This window comes from Apium graveolens, chromosome 10 (assembly GCF_009905375.1).
Source record: "Apium graveolens cultivar Ventura chromosome 10, ASM990537v1, whole genome shotgun sequence".
NCBI lineage: Eukaryota > Viridiplantae > Streptophyta > Magnoliopsida > Apiales > Apiaceae > Apium > Apium graveolens.
The window spans coordinates 235,711,065-235,730,393 of NC_133656.1; the positions used below are offsets into that span (position 1 = coordinate 235,711,065).

The 19,329-nt window shown below is 31.1% G+C and overlaps 2 protein-coding genes across 2 annotated transcripts; one reads left to right on the plus strand and one right to left on the minus strand.

Annotated features, from left to right (window-relative positions):
* The first annotated feature begins 6,281 nt into the window (after nucleotides 1-6,281).
* Nucleotides 6,282-7,641, plus strand: LOC141692084 (uncharacterized). Its single transcript, XM_074496823.1, has 4 exons — nucleotides 6,282-6,815; nucleotides 6,923-7,186; nucleotides 7,328-7,459; nucleotides 7,549-7,641. The coding sequence occupies exons 1-4, from the start codon at nucleotides 6,282-6,284 to the stop codon at nucleotides 7,639-7,641; spliced, it is 1,023 nt and encodes a 340-aa protein (XP_074352924.1).
* Nucleotides 7,642-8,412: 771 nt separating this feature from the next.
* Nucleotides 8,413-14,216, minus strand: LOC141692349 (uncharacterized). The gene is made up of 13 exons (XM_074497157.1): nucleotides 13,959-14,216; nucleotides 12,888-13,059; nucleotides 12,713-12,793; nucleotides 11,736-11,818; nucleotides 11,537-11,652; nucleotides 11,340-11,450; nucleotides 10,960-11,069; nucleotides 10,454-10,763; nucleotides 10,300-10,377; nucleotides 10,157-10,207; nucleotides 9,965-10,051; nucleotides 9,461-9,538; nucleotides 8,413-8,698 (listed from the first exon to the last, which is right to left on the minus strand). Exons 1-13 carry the CDS (start codon nucleotides 13,966-13,968, stop codon nucleotides 8,645-8,647), a joined length of 1,341 nt encoding a protein of 446 aa, XP_074353258.1. The 5' UTR covers nucleotides 13,969-14,216; the 3' UTR covers nucleotides 8,413-8,644.
* Between the last annotated feature and the right edge of the window lie 5,113 nt (nucleotides 14,217-19,329).

Below are 19,329 nucleotides of genomic sequence, written 5' to 3' on the forward strand. Positions count from 1 at the left end.
ATATAATATATATAATGTTACAAGTTATTACCATCAATAAGATATTAGAAAAAAGTAATGTAAAACTTATTATTTGTGTGTTCCAAATTCGATATGGATAGAGATAACTTTTCTTGAGGTAGATGTGTATAACGTGGTGTGTAGATTTAGATTGTTTAAGGGATGATCATCAAGAGATATTACAAAATACATATTTTGAGCTAATATTTGAGGTGGGAAGCTAGGTAGTTGAGAGAGAATTAGTGTTTTGTGTTAATATAAGTGTATGGATTATGTGTATATGTAGGTAATGTATGAAGATTATACATAAGATGTGGGTATTGAAGAGAGTGGGTGTAGGAGATGAAGTAGAGTTCTAATCCAAGTAGAATTGTGTAAGTGTGTGTATATGTAGATAATGATTATCTCTCCATTTTATCTTGTTTAACCATCCTCGCATAACTCCCACTGTTGCTACAATTAAGCCACATCATTGCCGCTTGTTGCTGGAAAATAGAAGATGTAGTTTAACCTCCCTCCTATTTTTAAGGGTTGTTATTTGACTTGGTTTAACTGTTGTTCCGTTCCCGTCCAACTGATTCGTTCCCGTTGTGTCGACTGTAGTTGATGTCGACTGTTCCTGTTGGTTCCTTTTGTGTACAGAAACTCTTTATACTACAGTCGTCATGTTCAGTAATCTTCATGTCATAACAGATGAAAATCCGCTTTTGTGTGCAGAAACTCTTTATACTACAGTCATCATGTTCAGTAATCTTCATGTCATAACAGGTGAAAATTCGGTACCAACAAAAATCCGGTACCAACATATATTAAGGAAACTATCTCCCCTTTTTAATTTCAGATCCAGCGAATCTTTTTATTGGTTTACTTAAAACTTTAGTTAAAATATAATTTAATATCAATGTAGGAGGGTAATCACGTAATTTCAGCAAGTACCGACCGACCGAATACCAAATTTTTAATGTTTCGTCTAATATAATATAGTATAGAGATTTAGAATAAAAATTTTAAAAATAATTAAGTAAAGGCATCAATAGGTCCTAGAAACCAGTTTGTTTCATGTTCAATTTTTATTTGTCAAGAGCAGGGGAAGTCCAACTGCAATAGTATTCGGTAATTGAAAATAGAGAAGGTGACTGGTGCAAATCCGGCCTCCCTTCCAGCGAGCTTTATTGGATCCAAGGCTATTGGGTAATGCAAGAAACAGAAAAACGTTCCTTTTATATTACGGAAACTATCTCCCCTTTTTAATTTTCAGATCTAGCGAATCTTTTTATTGGTTTACTTAAAAATTTAGTTATAATATAATTTAATATCAATATAAGAGGGTAATCACGTAATTTCAGTAAGTACCGACCGACCGACTAAAAAACTTTTAATGTTTCGTGTATTATAATATAGAATAGATTAGACTAATGGGCCTAAAATTTGGATCGTATTTTAATACGAATAACTTTGTAGGTTAAAAATTAGGGTTTTGTATCGCTATAAATACATCATATTCATCTTTCTCGTTTTAATATCAAAATTCGTAGAGTTTTTATACATAAAAATCAACAGTCTTATAAAATTCGTAGAAAATTCATCGTAAATCGGAATTCAATAATTCTGGACTTTTCGAAAAGATATTTTCGTTCTCTACAACTTTCATGTTTTATATTTTCTAAGAAAACATCGTTTAGATGGTCAAAAAAGCTAAAAACGAATATGGTCAGGTTTTGAGATAAGTTTTCGATCGATCTTGCTAGTGTTTCTAAATCATTTGTTTCGTGTATATATTTGATTATGAAAATATTGGTTAAGTGATGATATATTTGAAAGTATTATGTGTTATAGTATATATATCGATATATATGTGATTTCTAGTCGTTCATTTTGTATCTTTAATATATGTCATGGTTTGCAAAAATATTGATTAAGAACCTAGGACCGCATTCACCGAATTGTAGTGACAATTTTCTGAAAATTTAGACCCGTTATCACCGGATTGTAGTGGTCGTGGCATGAAGAATTGGTTTCGAATTATTGTTGTTATGTGATTATGTGTATTGTTGTATCAAATAAGAATATGAAAGTTTATCGATAGTGTGTTTTGAATATTGTATCATATAGATTATTGTATTTGTTATATGTGTATAGGTTTCCTGACCAACTAGTTGGATCGATTGGTTTCTTGTTGGGTTGTATAGCTCACTACTTACAATTTCAGGTTTCGTTTAAGATTCGAGTTGGATAACATTGAAGTTCGAGGACCTAAGGTTTGGAGAAAATTGACCCTTGGATTTCCGCTTTTAGCTGCAATTTTGTAATAGTAACCTTTGTAACAAAATTTTGGATTAATAGATTGTATTGTATTTTAATTTCAATTTTAGAATTAATAGTTCAGAAGTGTGTGATGTTACGGTGCGAGCTGTTAGAATTTTGGATACATTCTCTAGGATGCGATCCTGTATACTATACTTTAAGTTTGAAAAATAAGAGATTAGGGATTGTAGACGTATAAGTTTGTTGCGAATTTGGGGACCTAATTCTTTTTAAGGAGGGTAGTATGTAATATCCCGTAATTTTCAGAATTAAATTAATAATAGAATAATAAAATAAAATTGATCAAAATTATATAAGGACATGGATTTAAAATTGAATTAGACTAATGGACCTAAAATTTGGATCGTATTTTAATACGGATAACTTGTAGGTTAGGAATTAGGGTTTTGTATCGTTATAAATACGTTATATTCGTATTCCTCGTTTTTAATATCAAAATTCGTAGGGCTTTTATACATAAAAATCAGCAGTCTAGTAAAATTAATAAAAATTTCATCGTGAGTCGGAATTCGTTGATTCTGAACTTTTGGGAAATGTCTTTTCATTCTACACGACTTTTGTGTTTCATGTTTTCCAAGAAAACATCGTTTAGATGGTTAAAAAGGCTAAAAACGGGTCTGATCGGGTTTTGTGGTAAGTTTTCGATCGATTTTGCTAGTGTTTTCTAAATTATGTGTTACGTGAATATATTTGAATATGAAAATATTGGCTAGGTGATGATATATTTGAATGTATTATGTGTTATAGTATATGTATCGATATATATATATATATATATATATATATATATATATATATATATATATAATTTCTAGACGATAATTTTGGATCTTTGGTTTGTGTAATGGTTTGTGAAAATATTGAATAAGAACTTATGACCGCAGTCACCGGATTGTAGTGACAGTTTTCTGAAAATTTAGGAACGTTATCACCGGATTGTAATGGTTGGGGCATGAATTATGGGTTTTGAATTATTTTTATTACGTGATTACGTGTATCCTATGTATCGAATAAGAATATGAAAGTTTATCGAAAATGTTTGTTTCGTATATCGTATCTTATAAATTATCGTATTTTGTTATATGTGTTCATGTTACTTGACATACTAGTTAGATCGGTTGGTTTCTTGCTGGGCTGGATAGCTTATTACTTACAATTTCAAGTTTCGTCTAAGATGCGAGTTGGATAACATTGAAGTTCGAGGACTTAGAATTGGAGTAGATTGACTTTTGGATTTCGGTTAGCTGCGCTTTTGTAATAGTCAACCTTTGTAATAGACGTTTGGATTAATAAATTGTATCAGATTTTAGTTTTGACTTAGAATTATTAGTCTGAATCTTAGACAAAACCTGAAATTGTAAGTAATGAGCTATACAGCCCAGCAAGAAACCAATCGATCCAACTAGTAGGCCAAGCAACTTATACACATATAACAAATACGATAATTTATATGATACAATATTAGAAACAATCACTTTCGATACACTTTCATATTCTTATTCGATACATATTATACACATGACACAAAAAGAACAATAATTCAAAATCCATAATCCAATGTACGATCACTACAACCTGGTGTTAATGGTCCTAAATTTTCATAAAATTGTCACTACAATCCAGTGACTACGATCCTAAGTTTTTATTTGATATTTTCACGAACCATGGCATAAATTAGAAATCCTAAATTATTGTCTAGACATCACATGTATACTTTCAAATATATCATCACTTAGCCCATATTTTTCATAATCAAATATATACACATAACACATAATTTAGAAAACACTAGAGAAATCGATCGAAAATGTACCTCAACCAGATCTGAATTTAATCTTTTTGATCCAGTAAACGATGTTTTCTTGGAAAACACGTAACACGAAAGTTGAAAAGAACAAAAAGATTTTTCTGAAAAGCCCAAAATCAACGAATTCTGACTTACAATAAATTTTCTACGAATTTTAAAAGGCTGGTGATTTTAATGAATAAAGTCCTCCGAATTTTAATAACAAAGACGAGAAAGGCGAATAAAATGTATTTATAACGATACAAAACCATATTTTTTAACCTACAAGTTATTCATTTAAAATTCGTTCCAAATTTTAAGCCAATTAGTCTAATTTATTTTAAATTCTAATCTTTATCAAATGTTAATCCTTTTATTCTATTATTCTTTTACTAATATTATTCCAAAATTTACGAGATATTACAACTAATCTTGTTCGGTTTCCACAAGATTGTTCGTGGACTCGACGATGATGATGTGATGTTTATAACATCCAATATCGATTGCAACGAGAGTGTTGGAGCCATCTACAAGAACATATTTACAAATTACAACTAATCTATACCAAATTGTTAGTACTTCTGGAATGAAATGTTGGATTGAAATGTGCTGAATTGTTGAATCTAGTATACATTAGATTATGAGTTTGGATGTTACATTTTATGAATGTGCTATCCAGTCGCGCTCAATAGTAACATGAAGTTAAATATATTATCTGAAATATTCGGAGGTTTTAGTAGAAATAATGTGTGTGGTTACAAATTTACAACATAATGAAGCAGTGTATGTAGAACGCGTAACAAGCATAAAAAATGGCGGAGTCTACGGAGTATGAACTGGTAATTAAGAGTCTTAAGTCTAAGTTCAGGTAATCTCTAGATTGTCACTCCCTGTCATATCCAAGCATTCTAATGTCCTCTCCTTTTAATCCTTAATTAATATCATCCCTGATTTGCCTAATCACCTACGTGTTCTCTTTAGATAAGTATTATTCTTCACTGAAATTAATACAATGTACTCATTCCTCCGATGTAAGACATGTTTCAGAAGTTTGTGTTGTTATTGTTGATGACCTTGAGGTCTTAGGAGAATTGTTTACTAACAATTATCAAATGAGTTGTATCATAAGGGAGCTATATGAAGCAAACGGAACCTGTTAAGTAACCCGTGACTCTAAAATCTTAAGGTAGTAGAAAAAGACCCGAACATGATAAGTAAACCGAACTCTGATAACATGATAAGTAAGCAGTTGTTCTAAAACGTTAAGGTAGTAGAGAAAAACCGGAACAGGATCTTATACTCTTTAACATAACCAATCTAAACATCCTCGATACTGCGATTCTATGAGCAGGGTCCTCTTAGTTAGATACTGGTCGAGAACCCTAATTCGAAGAGAGTATCTTCCAAATAATCCCGGATTTGTTTGTTTTATTTGGATTCTTTGGAAAAGGATCGTGATTTTATCTTGAAAATGCTGTAAATGTTACGGAGTTTTAAAATTTTCAAGAATTCGATAAACGATGAACTTGGAATACAATGTGAATGAGGGGACAAGAACCGAGTTGTGCGCTAACAATGTCAGAAGATTACTTGGTATTTCGAAAGCTGTCAGATTCATCTCCACGATTGTATGAGTCCCTTTACCAGAATCAACTTTCATCTAACAATTTCTTTTGAACTATTCTAACTTTCCAGTTCCCACGTTCTCAACACTCAAGATTCCACAAGTAACTCTCAGAAGTACTTTGTTTATCAAAATGTGCTGAGTTTCATGCTTAATCCTTATAACTTCTAGTTAATCATGATTAACCCTCTTCCAATCATTAGGATTACGACACTCTAACGCTATCTCGAATGAAATTAGGTACTCTAATCAAGTCTAATAAGGTTTGAAAGGGTGGTGTTAGTTTAATCCCCTAATGCATGTACTTGGTCTACCTCTGAGCTGTAGAGTGGACTCTTGGAGTTTTACAAACACATATTTCTTTGTTTAATGCATCATTAGAAATGTAGGAATTTATTGCAGTTTTTTTAATCCAAGTCAATTCTTGAACTCATTCTTTTGTAGTTCTACACTATATATAAGTTCTCAGTTCTCTTTTAAGTCAAATCATAAGCTTCTTTAATTAGCAGTACTATCACTAAATATCTGAATCTTTTTCTTAGTACAATGGAGTCTGTGGGAGTTTTTCAGAATGAAGATTTTGATTTCCTGAACAAAATGTTGTTGATGAATGAAGAAGCTGATTCAGCATTTCAGTTCCTGCCTGGTTTCGGAACTCCTGCAGATCTTTGGCCTTGTACTGAAGGCAATGCTAATGCAAATTTTTCCTTTTTCGATGAAAATTTTGACACCAGTTTCTGTTTTTCTCAAGAAAATACTAATATTAGTACTTATGGTAATAACTATAATGCATGTTTTTCCCATCCAAGTCAAGAGACTCCCCAGTTTTGTGATTCTAACGTCGTCATGAGTGACATTCCCGAGTCCATGCGTTTCTGTGTAATGGACGGACCAAATAATGCATTGCCGCAATTTTTTCCTAGTGATCATGTCATGCATGATGTTGCGAACCTGAAAGTAGAGATGGGAAATGCAGAATCGACTGATTTAGGCATTAAAAGGAAGTTTGAAGTGCCACAACAGGCTGAAGCTGTGGTACATGTCGAGAATCCAAAGAAAAAATGCCGTGTTCCAAGAGATGTAAGTACACCAGACTTTTTATACTGTTTCAAGAAAATGTTGCAGGAATTGTGATTATGTTAGAATGAACGTTTGATGTCTAATTACATTTTCCTTTCAAAATGCAGATACCAACATGCAAGAAGAATGTGCAGGCAAAGAAGAATAAGAGTGTCAATCAAATTGCCAACACTGATGAAGATAGCACTTATAATGGTCCAGTTGCACAGAGTTCTAGTAGCTATAATAGCTCAGAAGATGATTCTAATACTTCCCAGGAACTAAATGGCGGAGCTACCTCAGATTCTAAAGGATCCGTAGCTCTCAAATCGAGCAAAAAACCAAGAGCTGGTAGAGGAGCTGCAACTGATCCCCAGAGCCTCTATGCTAGAGTAAGTAATTTAAAATCTACATGTTATTCATCATATGTTAGAAAGAGATAAAAGTGTCATTATCAAAATATGATGTAGGAGCCTTATTCATCGGGTTTATTCTACCTTATAACGGTGTCTTTTCATTATGTTACATTGCAGAAAAGAAGAGAGAAAATTAATGAGAGATTGAGAATCCTGCAAAACCTTGTCCCTAATGGAACAAAGGTTGACATAAGCACAATGCTTGAAGATGCTGTGCACTATGTGCAATTTTTGCAGCTTCAGATCAAGGTAAATTGAGTAACTGTAACTATGTTAATCTTCATGAGTTACTCGGTACATATATGATCAACTCAATGTACAAATTACTCGTTTTGCAGTTATTGAGCTCCGATGAAATGTGGATGTATGCACCTATTGCTCACAAGGGGATGGACATGGGTCTCTACCAGAACATTTTTCCAACTCAATGATCTTGAAGATCAGAAATTTATTAGTTGTAACCATTAATTAGAGACGAAAAATTGTTTGCAAAGAAGAGAAAACACAGTATACCCTATGTACTATGTAGAAACATGAAAACTTTCTGGATCAAGGGACAATTATTGTGTTTTGAATAACAAATCTCGTGGGGGTTTATTTGTTTAGCCCCTCGCACTAATTCAGGTTCAGCTAGTATATAAATAACTAAACATGAAATGATGATATTAATTAGAGAAAAAGTTATTTTCAAAATCAGGCTCTACGCAGTGCACAGATGCATATTCCATCAACATGTATGAGAAAAAAGGTCTAAACTGATCACAGTGGCTGCGAGATTCACAAAGTTGCGAAATTTCAGTGTTAAACTTTGTTAGCATAGACTGTAACAGGGAACTAGAGAGATTGTGGAGTTTCTATTGAAAGTGAAACATTCTACTAGAGAACTAACATCTCTGCTTTATTTTTGAAGACACTACAGTGGTGCAATCTGTTTATGATTGTTTTAAACAGACCATTATTAAACAAAATATCAATCATGAAAACATAAATAGTCACTCAAGCAAGTTAAGCAACTCCAAAAGTCTCCTATTGTGTTCCTTCTAAATTTAAAACGAGCAATCAACACATGCAATTAAATCTGTAGCTTGATAACGAACATTTTTTCTTAATTCCAAGGTCTGAATATCTTGTTTAATCCCTAATTAGATTGTTATCTAAGATGGTTCCTATAGAAACTCAAACGATATTCACAGAGACGTATCTTGTAAAATTAAAAGGATGAATATATTTATTGTATTTTGAACGTACATCACAATAATTAATAGTGCAACTATGCTATAAATAACTAAATCAATAAATTAAGTCCCGCCCACATTACTAAATTATTGGTGGGACAAGTGAGAACAAATGAAATTGGCTTTGATTGAGCAACTAAAGAGGATTTTACCCTCCAGGTATCCAATGCTATAGTACATATACAGATTACTGCAGACACTAGACATCATCATAGCCCACATCAGCTACTGCAAAGTGACCAGCGTTCCGATCCTGCAAAAATTGAAGTTAAACATTGTAAGTGCTTCGACTTTTGCTACAAACTCTGAAAAAACAGACAAAATTTAAAAAAAAAATAGTGTTAGGCCATTGTTCCAGCTAAATATTTATAACTACAATTTCTGGCACACACTTATTCACATTTAATTATAATAAAATTCTATAATTATTTTATTATTGTAGAATGTTTACATCTACTTTTATACGATTAAACCATAATCTGGACAGCGAAAAATGAATCCTAGTAATAATCACCTAGATTCAAACATTGAGTTCATCATTTCAATGCATAGATATTTTCATATTAAGAAACAAGTTCTAAAATTGAACCCAATTTTTGTTGAATACACACAGTATTAGGTTCAAAAATACCACCAAAGTTTCGAACTAGATCTTGTAATAGAGCTACTAAAATATACTCCCTCCACTCTGCGAAAATCGGCGGCACAGTTTCTGAAAATCAAACCTTTTCAAATTTGACCACAAATTATACATTACTAATTCATAATTTTATAAATTTAAAATTTACTTTCTAATGATATTTAATTCATAATTTTTATGTCAAATGGTATTTATTAATCGGTCAAAGTCAGATTAGTTTGACTTTAAAATTTTATCAAATACCAATTCTTGGGGAAAGGAGGGAGTTTTATTCAGGAGTCAGGACTAACTCCTCGAAATTAATCCTGGTTCCTTATGCATAGCTAGATGCATGAAAAGATTTCAAGTAGGAAGAGCAGAAGCAAAGAAAATTACCTGAGATATCATCCGCTGCTTGTTTAAAAACTGAGTCCTTGACTTGTTGTGGACCGAGTTTGGTGACTTGTACATCCTCTGTAACAATATTAAATTTTATTACAAAGCATTAAAAAAAATGCTGACAAAATGTTATAATAAGCAGCAGTAACACACAAATATATAATAAATGCCAAATGAGAAGTGCAAAGGTCAATGCCCTGGACCAGAAGGTCTGTCTGAAATAGATAACTACAGTTCGTTATACAATATATGCCTTCGAAGACTATTAGCACACAACACTTGGTTCAAGTGTCAATAAGGATACTGGTACACTCAAAACCGGTAACAAGCACAACTATAATTGATTCATCGCGATAACTCCATCCCACGTACAAATTCTATGAAGATGAAATATCATAGTCATATACTATCTACAGATTACAGAACATACCTTGATAAACATAATGATAGAAAGCCTGACATTATAGTACCAAGTTTAAGCGACATAAAATAAGTACTAACCTTCTCCATGCCAGATAGCTTCTGCGTGCTAGAAAGAAGATTTCTCTTTGGTGTGAAGCCAAAAATGTCATGAAGAACTTCATTATCCTGTTTAGACACAAGTGGTTTAACGCAAGGACACATAATCATTATATCTTTCATCGACAATAGCCAACAAGAAAGTCAAGGCAAGAAATGAATAAGAGAACTAACCTGCATTTGCTTGACAAATCCTCCTCCAAGAAAATGCTTCAGAAAGTTTAGCTATTCAGAGAAAGCAGAAAATGAGACCCTAGAAAATAAATTTTAAAAAAAAATTATGAAATCTTCATCAAGAAGCGAAAAAGAGCAGCAACCTGTATCAGCTCAGACCACGACTTTGTGCTTAGGGATTCTCCACCAATCTTCATCGATGTTTCTGGACTAAAACCATCCTGAATGTACAAAAGACAATCAATACTTCTACCTTTACTCAACTTAAGAAAGAGAAAAAAGGTTACATAGAAATACCTCAAGAAATTCCAATATATCACGAAAAGTGTTTCGCTGACTATTAAGATCTTTCTTGGCAGAACCTTTACCGCCTGCCTCCACGGAGAGGCTTCTCACTTGATTGAGGATCTTTGCCCTCAGTCCTTGTATATGAGTAAATTCACGAGCAATTTTTCCGTCATTATTGGAGCTGTCACTTGGACCTGTGGCTGCAACAGAAAATTTCTCCAGATTCCCAATCTCAAAAATTAGTGCAAGTCCTTCACCGGCCGCAATCCGAATAGATCTATCATCCTTGTCTAGCAAGGAAGAGAGATAAGCGATGGACCTGCATCAGTGTCAAAAATAAGTTAAAACTCCTCTAATTTTGTGCTTACATGAATTTTGTTTGCCATAGAAGAATATCGTCCAGTCAAAAAATCATATATGTTTACAGGTAGCATAACATAGTCTTAATGTGATATCCAAACACCAAGTATGTAAAAGCAGGCAGAGAAAAATCAAGAGAGGAAGAGGTCACTCACTCTTGCCAAGTTTTTGGATTAAGTGTCCAACCATCCATCGTTGTAAGAAGAAAGGACCAAGCAGAGACAGCTGAAGTTATAACAGCTGGTAATGGTTTTATAGCAACTACCTGAAAAGTTATATATAAGCTTAAGTCTCCATATAGGACCGTCAACATACTTTAAACTCAAACAATCATAATTAAAACCATTTAAATATTACACCATACAATACGTAACCTTAAAAAAAGCTACACTAATTCAAACAAACAAACAGAAACTTAAATATCAACATTAAAAAAAAACATTGGGGTGCAAAGTGCTTGTAACAGACTATTCATGAAGGAAACAAATTAAAACAAATGATCATACAGCATCACATCTAATAGTAAAATACATACATTCGAACCAAGTTTTGGATGAACCACTTGCCACACAGCTTGCATTGACTTTTCTGTTTCCTCTGGATCGTCTCCGCCAATAAAAGTGATAATAGTCAAACACTCCAACAGCTAGAAACATGAATACAGTCATTCAAAAACTTTTCACAACAACTGATCAAAATCAGTTTTTCAAGGATATATTTTTGTTTTCGTACCGCAGATATCTTAGATGCGTCTGACTTCGATTTAAGAGCTTCTATAATAGGTGAGAATGATTCTTCCAATATTTCCTGGGCTCTCTCCCCAGGACCTGTGGTTAGTGCTAAAAGACCTACAAAGAGAAGAAATAAATACTTAGAGAATTCACAAACAAGCAATAAATTAAACTATCTTATCCGCGAATGAGATGATCACCAATAGTGTGGGATGCTAATGCTATCTCTTTGCCAGAACCCTTTTTGATGGAGTTAATACATTGATGTAATAATGTAGCGAACCTGAAAATGGAAGTACAGTGATGAGAAGACACATAAGACAAAACAATCTAGAAAGAATACAAATGGAAATCCAGTATCTAGTGTTTCAACAATAATTTTAAATCAAAGAAGCATGACAACCAACGCTTGACAGTAGCAATGTCATAACTTTACATGAACACTCTTCATTGCCTAACCGAGCTCCAACTCAACGTTTAAAAAGAGAGAATTATTACTACATTTAATTCACAAACAAATTATTAAATTTAATCTATATCACTTTTAGACAGCACAACATAAAACCTAAGCAAATGAAATAACAAAAACTGCTAATGATACACCCCTAAATCTAGCATACTGACATGCTCCCGAAGGTGATTCCAGAATGTATTTAGTTCTATAAACCAAATAACATATGTCAACTACAAGGAGTGAAGACTAGTGAAGACTGAAGAGGCTGTATCTATAAAGAACCTCAACTTTGTTCTTACGTAACACAAAGTATATCACCATTTAATTGAGGGTTGCAACTATTAATTTTTAAATGATAGTAAAATACAAAAACCAAATAATATTTTAACTTCTTTTTTGCTAGAAAAACCTAGCAGGGGGAATTTAATCTTTCTCTTTCATAATTCATGGTTATCTTAGTAGCATATAACCGAGCTTCATATCATATAATTAACAGCTATTGGAAATCTACACACTGAACTTGACCAATATTAATATATACTGAACGAGGACATAAATTTAGAATGCTATAAACCTCTAACCCAACTTGCAAAGAAAAAATCACATATTAATAATTAAATACAATTATCAAATAAAGCATGCTACCATTCCGGAAATAATATTTAGTCATGAACCATCTTAAACATGATAAAGTAAACAAATTTAAGTAATTGAGATGCTTACTTCTTTTCAACAAATTCATGTTGTATTTTGCTATTGAAAGCATCAATGATTGACGCTAATGCTTTTTCCCTTGTCGACGCCCTGTATAATTCAAGTGCAACACTAAGTTTCAGCCTAGCAGTTAGAATAATTGTAAATACAAATGACTAAACAGAGTATCGAGGGAAAAAACTACCTTTTCTCGTATAAATCATCTAAAGCCTGATCAAGTATAGAATCCTTTTCAAGCTGCAAGTCCACAACACCAGACACCAGCAATTGTTCTGACGGTAAAGTAGAACTCGAACTCACACTATCAGTATCAGAATAATCTAAAGTCGCCGCCACATTCTTACGTTGAGAACTACCTATATGTCGCAAAAATACACCAAATTAGCATCTTTTTACATCTACATCATTAATTTCAATCCAAAACTACAAAATTACATATAACAAGCTCCGACATCAATTCATAATGAACTTAGTAACTAACCAAACAAAGAAAACTACAAAATATATCAATCAAACTAGGACATGCTTAAACATCATAAATAAACTTAGAACGTCATAATTGAACTCGAAAACCCCAACTCAAAAAGTACATCCTTTGTCCAAAATTAATGAACTATAGAATTCTCAAACCAATTAAACTGTAACATACTTAACCACCACAACTAAACTTCGAGACGTCATAACTACATATCCTTAATTCCTTTCCAAAATTCAGATTTAACATGCTAATAATCAACATTAAGCTAATAAACATCATAATTAAACTTAAAAAGTAATAATCAAACTCCATAACTAACAGAATAGAGAAAACTACAAATTCTATCAATTAAACCGTAGCCTGCTTATCCACCATAATTAAACTCCGTAACATCATAATTGAACTTAACAAACACCAATTCAAGTTTATCTATCTCCTTACTTCTATAATCACAAACATAATATGCTCAGTAATCAAATTAAGCTTAAAAACATCATATATAAACTTATAAAGTCATAACCAAACAACCTAACTGACCGAATTAACGAAAACTACAAATTGCAAAAACCAAATCGTAATCGTAACATAAAAACATCATAATAAAACTTAAAAAGACATAATCAAACTACCTAACCAACCGAATCGAAGAAAACTACGAATAACACAAATTGAATCATAACATGCTCAAATATCTTAATTAAACACAAAAACATCATAATCAAACAAAAAAATCAGATTTTTACAATAAAACTACGAAAAAAGATACAGGCAACTTACGTTTACCCATTGATGACAGCTCCGGAACGAAACTCGTTAGAAAAAGCAACAGCGTTGACTACGAATCGGTATAAAAGACAAACTAAAACGCAGAGATTGAATGTAAAAGAGAGTTGAATTGATCGAATTTGACACGAGAGACGATGTATCCATTAAAGTTTAAGAGCGAGCGAGAGAGATTTGAGAGAGAGCGAGAGAGATTTACGTGGAGAGAGATGTGTAATGTTAACGTATATATCTAGGGTTTGTAATAGAAGAAGCGAATTGTTTTAAGTAAGCGTTGTGGTATATTCGATTTGGAGTAGGAAATTTGGGGCTGCTGTTTGTGGTGACGTGGAGTGATATGGACCGTTGGATTTGGGGTAAGGGCCACGTGGGATTTGGAGTCGGTACAGCCTTATGTAAAGGGTGAGGCGGGAGGCTTCGAGTAAATTAGTTATGATTTAATTCAATTTTTTTATATTTTTTTTTAAAAAGAGGGTACTTAATAGGAATTGCACAATGTTTTTCTAGGATCACATTCTATGCAATTTAGATTTTGAAAAGTTTATTCAGATTGGGAGTTACCCAGTTAATAGCCTTTGTGCGATATACGGATTATTTTTAATATTATATAATTTTTGAATTTAAATTTAAATAAAAATTATAAACTCTAAAATTTATTTATTATAAATTTTTAATAATATGATTTTATAATAATTTTAAATATATATGTATATAATTTAGTGATATTCTGGTTTTAAAAAAATAGACTATTTGAAAGATATAGTTTTACATATATTTACTCGCTTGTTTATGAAATAAAATTATATTTTAATTAAAAGATAAATTTTAGCTCACATCAATAATATACGAATTATTTAATACCAACTACATCCAACTAATTATATTCAGATTTATTTTAGTTTTAATTTATTTAATTTTAGCATAGAACAATACTATATGTTATTTTGTTTTAACCTCAGACCATTATATCAACTAGTTAATTATTTTTAATTTATTTTTAATTATATTTTAGCTTTGGATGAATATTATTTTGTTTTAAACCGAATAGATAATATATTTTATTTTAGCGTGATAACATTATATCGACCAACTTATTACATTTCAAATTTTATTTTTGTTTTAGCCCAGTAAATATTTTATTAGTTTCATCGGTAATACTTATTGTTATGTTTTAGCATGAGGTACTAAATTTTGATTTTAACCTCAAACCTGTTATATCAACCAAATCTAGCTGAATATATTTAGTTTTTTATTTAATTTTATTTTAATCCGGGGTAAATATTATTTTCCTTTAAATCGAATAGATAATATATCTAGTTTTGTTTTAGACATTAAATGAGCTAAACAAATTTTCTTTCAAATGTTTATTTTTGTTTTTATCCCGTCTATTATTTTGTTTTAACATTATGACATTATATCAATCAAATGAATTTCCTTTCAAAATTTTATTGGTCTTTATTATTTTGTTTTAGTGTGACACTTCAAATCTAACTAATTGTATGTAGTCTATTTTTTAATTTTTATTTCAGATTGGATCAATTGTACAATTTTGTTTAACCCGGCCCGGATGAATATTATATATTGTTTTTTTAAAACAAAATTCATTAAAAATATTATAATTTTATTTGTCTTTATAAAATTTTATTATAAATATTAATATATTTACGAGAGTGTTTTATTTTAAATATTGCTATAATTACGGTGACCAGATCGATTTCCAACCAAATTTTCATTTTTTTGATTTTTAAAATAATATTATAGATTTAAATTTTGAAATTTCACGAAAATTTTATGATATTCAAAAATTAAAATCCGAAGCAACTTTTATAATTCCAGAATAACTACTGAAATGTAAATTCAATATATTTTTGTGAATTTCTATTTTTTTTGTCAAATATCACATTACAATTGTATGAATTGCATCGGAATACAATAGCCGTAACAAAACATTTCTTCATTCAGGCAAATTTATCATCTAACTATTAGACATGCAGAGATAAAAAATATAGATAATAAAGCTTTAATTTTTAAAAGGAAACGCCCATCTTAAAAATCATAACATAAGTACTTCAACTAATGAATACATTAAAATACAAATTTATAATTTATAAAAAAAAGTTAGTGAACCGATGAAAGTCTCATTTTACGAGTTCTTCACGCGTAAGATTGTCATTTTCTTAACTAAGTTTACAACAAAATGCATTTAATATTAAAATCTTGTATACCAAACTTTATTCCTTTAATTTGTATAAATTCCAAAACAACTCTAGATTATATCGTAATGTTATTTCTTTTTTATAATTATTAAATTTAATATTTAATGGTCGGTTCTTTAGGATAAATATATTAAATGCAACAATTTATGATATCATGTTATATTTGAAATATGAATTTTGAAAAAGACTCTGATATTTTATATAATTTTCAACAATCCGGGAATATATTATAAAGTCGAAACAGCTCAGAAAACTAATTTTATATAATTTTTATATCTTTTCTTTATACATATAGTCCCAAAAATTTGTCTAATACTTTTTCATCTATCTCATTGTCATAGGCGAGGGTGTTAAAGAAAACATATGGCACATGAATAACACATTGAAAAAGATTAGTTTAGTTTTTCTTTTCACAAGAATGACTATCTTCTATTGCCTAGTTTAATCGTGCTTATTTTTTATGTTTTATTATTTATTATTTATTTATTTATATAAGAAATTCTTTTTTAAATGAAAACAAAAAACAGTCATGTAATCACCGTTTATAAATACAAAATTGCTCATTTATACAGAATTAATCATTGTTTTATGCAAAAAAAATATCAATATTATTTTTCGTAACTAAATAAATCTATTTATATAAGCTATTATTACTTGATTATTTATCATAAATTGTAATTGTAGTGACAGTAAGCTTTGTTATAGAAATCGGCCGATTTTTCAGAAATCGACCGATTTTTCAAAAATCGTCAATAAATCGCTCAAAAATCGGTCAAAAATATTTGTCCGATTTCCGATAAATCGCCGATTAATCATCCGATTTTTTAAAAATCGTCCGATAAATCGTAAATCAGTACCTCAACCGAATAGTTCCGATTTCCGAAATCTGTAACACTGGCAGTAAGTGATAAGAGGAGGGTGTGTGGTGGCGACAAATAGTCGCTAGTTGTGGTAAGTTGTGATGATAATTAGGGCAAAGCAAAAAATCAAAATAAATCGAAATTAAAAAAAACGGTAAAAATCGAGCCGAAACCAAAAAATTAAAAAATGAACCGATTTTATGGGTTCATTTTGGGTTTTTGGTTAAAATTGAACCGAAGCGAATATTTAAATAATCAAAAAAATATATAATTTTTATAATTTTTTAAATAATTTTATAATATCTAATAGTATATATACCTAGATCTACAATTTCTTTTGGGTTCATGACAAGTTTTTTCAACCATTTATAAAGATGCTTTGGTGTTCAGCATATTACCTATTTATACTCCTGAGTACATGTTTGAAATGTAGAAATTGTGAAGCACATTGAGTAGGGTTTGGCAGGTGGATTTAACTACATTAAAGCTGGCCAATGATTATAACAAATCCTAACAAATTTTACTACATTAGAGCTTTAATGTTAGTTCACGTTTGATGGTGTAAACTTGAACGCTTAAACATTCGAGGGAAATATGTTTTTGGTTTATAGTTTTGTTTTCATATTCTAATTTTCATTTCATCCGGTTTTGTTATTGAAATCGAACCGATTAAAATCGAACATGTATTTTTAAATCGAAATTAAATTTATACCGGTGGTTGCGGTTTTCGATTTTAAAAATCGAAAATATATGGTTGCCGTTGATTTTTTCTGAAAAATCGAGCCGAACCGGCCACGCTCTCCCTGATGATAATAGGCAATGGCAAGTTGTGGTGATAAACGGTTGTGATTAGTCGTGAAATGTGTCGATATTGGTGACTGGAGCTTCATTATTATTGTATGATTGAAGATGATATATATATATATATATATAAGGGCAAGTGCTCAAAGTCCCTCACTTAAAATTAGATTCTAAACCCAATCTCAATCACACATATTTCATATCTGAAATTGATCTTAGCCATACATATATAATATACATTTTTTCCCTCAGCCACTCTCATCCACTCATTTATATATCCCTGACTTATTCGATGCATCTCTCTCCCTCTCCCTCTCTCTCCCCCCAGCCTACGAGTCTACGACCATCACTTTCATATCCCGGTATTAAAGATCGTTATTATCGATCATGTATTAGTTATACCACTTTTTTATATATTTTTTCCGATTACCGACATTGCACCTTTTACTGGTTCCTCGTTCCTATTTTCAATTACTGTAAAATTTAAATTGAAGCAAATGTCGTGCATGTCCTTTTTTATAAGTCATCTTTCAGATTTGTTAGATTTTATAAATCCAAGTAAATGAATTGGATATGACAGTTATGATGGTGATAGAAATATGATAGATGAAGATTATGTTCGATAGAATATCTACGATGGTGGTATGTATGATGTAAATTTTGTTTTTAGTGGTAAGTTAATGATACAGTATTTGGTGATTTGTGATATTTTTTAGGTATTTTTGTGTTGAAATTTGATGCTTTTGTGAAGTGTTTTTTGTTAAATGTTTTGGTGCTTTGTTTTGAAATTTGGTGCTATTTATTGAATTTTTAGTGTCTTGTGTTGAGTTTTTAGCGATTTAAGTTTAAATCTAGTATGTATATGACAGTAATGAAAAGATTGGGGTAATTTTTATATATGATGTATATGATGTTAATGACAGGTAATTGATGTGCTTTGAAGATGGAAACTACCTTAGAATTTTGGTTAAAAGAGAGAAAGAGAGTGAGGTCCTTCAAAATCGACCGCATTTTCAAGAGTGAATTTGTTTAAAATCTCTGGTAAACTACTGATTCCAATTTTTTATTTCTAAGATTGAGAGTAATTTCCATTTTAAGCAAAAAAAATAGTAACATGGAAGCACTACACCATATATGACCTCTAGCAACACCAAAAAAAAGTGTAAAAATGGCCAAAAAGTGTTACCAAAAGCAAAAAATAGGGCTATAATTACACTTTTTGAAATTTTAGTGGTGTTGGATTTGCTCGTGCTACAATAGGGGTCTAATGTAATACTTTTGGAACCTGTGGTAACACACGTAAAGATGTAACAATAGACCCCCTATGGTTACACATTAGGTTTCTATGGTAACACTATGCATGTGTAACCACAGTTCTGTTGCAACACCCCTGAACCTTTAGTAACATCAATAAAAATGTTGCATTAAACTCTTTTGTAACACCATTTTTTTCTATTGCAACACAATATGGTAAAACAATTATATTCT

Bases quoted from the DNA above. Each gene is read 5' to 3' on its own strand.
- LOC141692349 (XM_074497157.1), bottom strand. The intron at 11,451-11,536 runs GTACGAAAACAA...TCATGTTTCTAG, and splicing joins ACGCATCTAAGATATCTGCG to CTGTTGGAGTGTTTGACTAT. The intron at 10,208-10,299 runs GTTGCTGCTCTT...TTCTCTGAATAG, and splicing joins CGTGGTCTGAGCTGATACAG to CTAAACTTTCTGAAGCATTT.
- LOC141692084 (XM_074496823.1), top strand. From the start codon at position 6,282: ATGGAGTCTGTGGGAGTTTTTCAGAATGAAGATTTTGATTTCCTGAAC. The intron at 6,816-6,922 runs GTAAGTACACCA...TTCAAAATGCAG, and splicing joins AATGCCGTGTTCCAAGAGAT to ATACCAACATGCAAGAAGAA. The intron at 7,187-7,327 runs GTAAGTAATTTA...GTTACATTGCAG, and splicing joins CCCAGAGCCTCTATGCTAGA to AAAAGAAGAGAGAAAATTAA.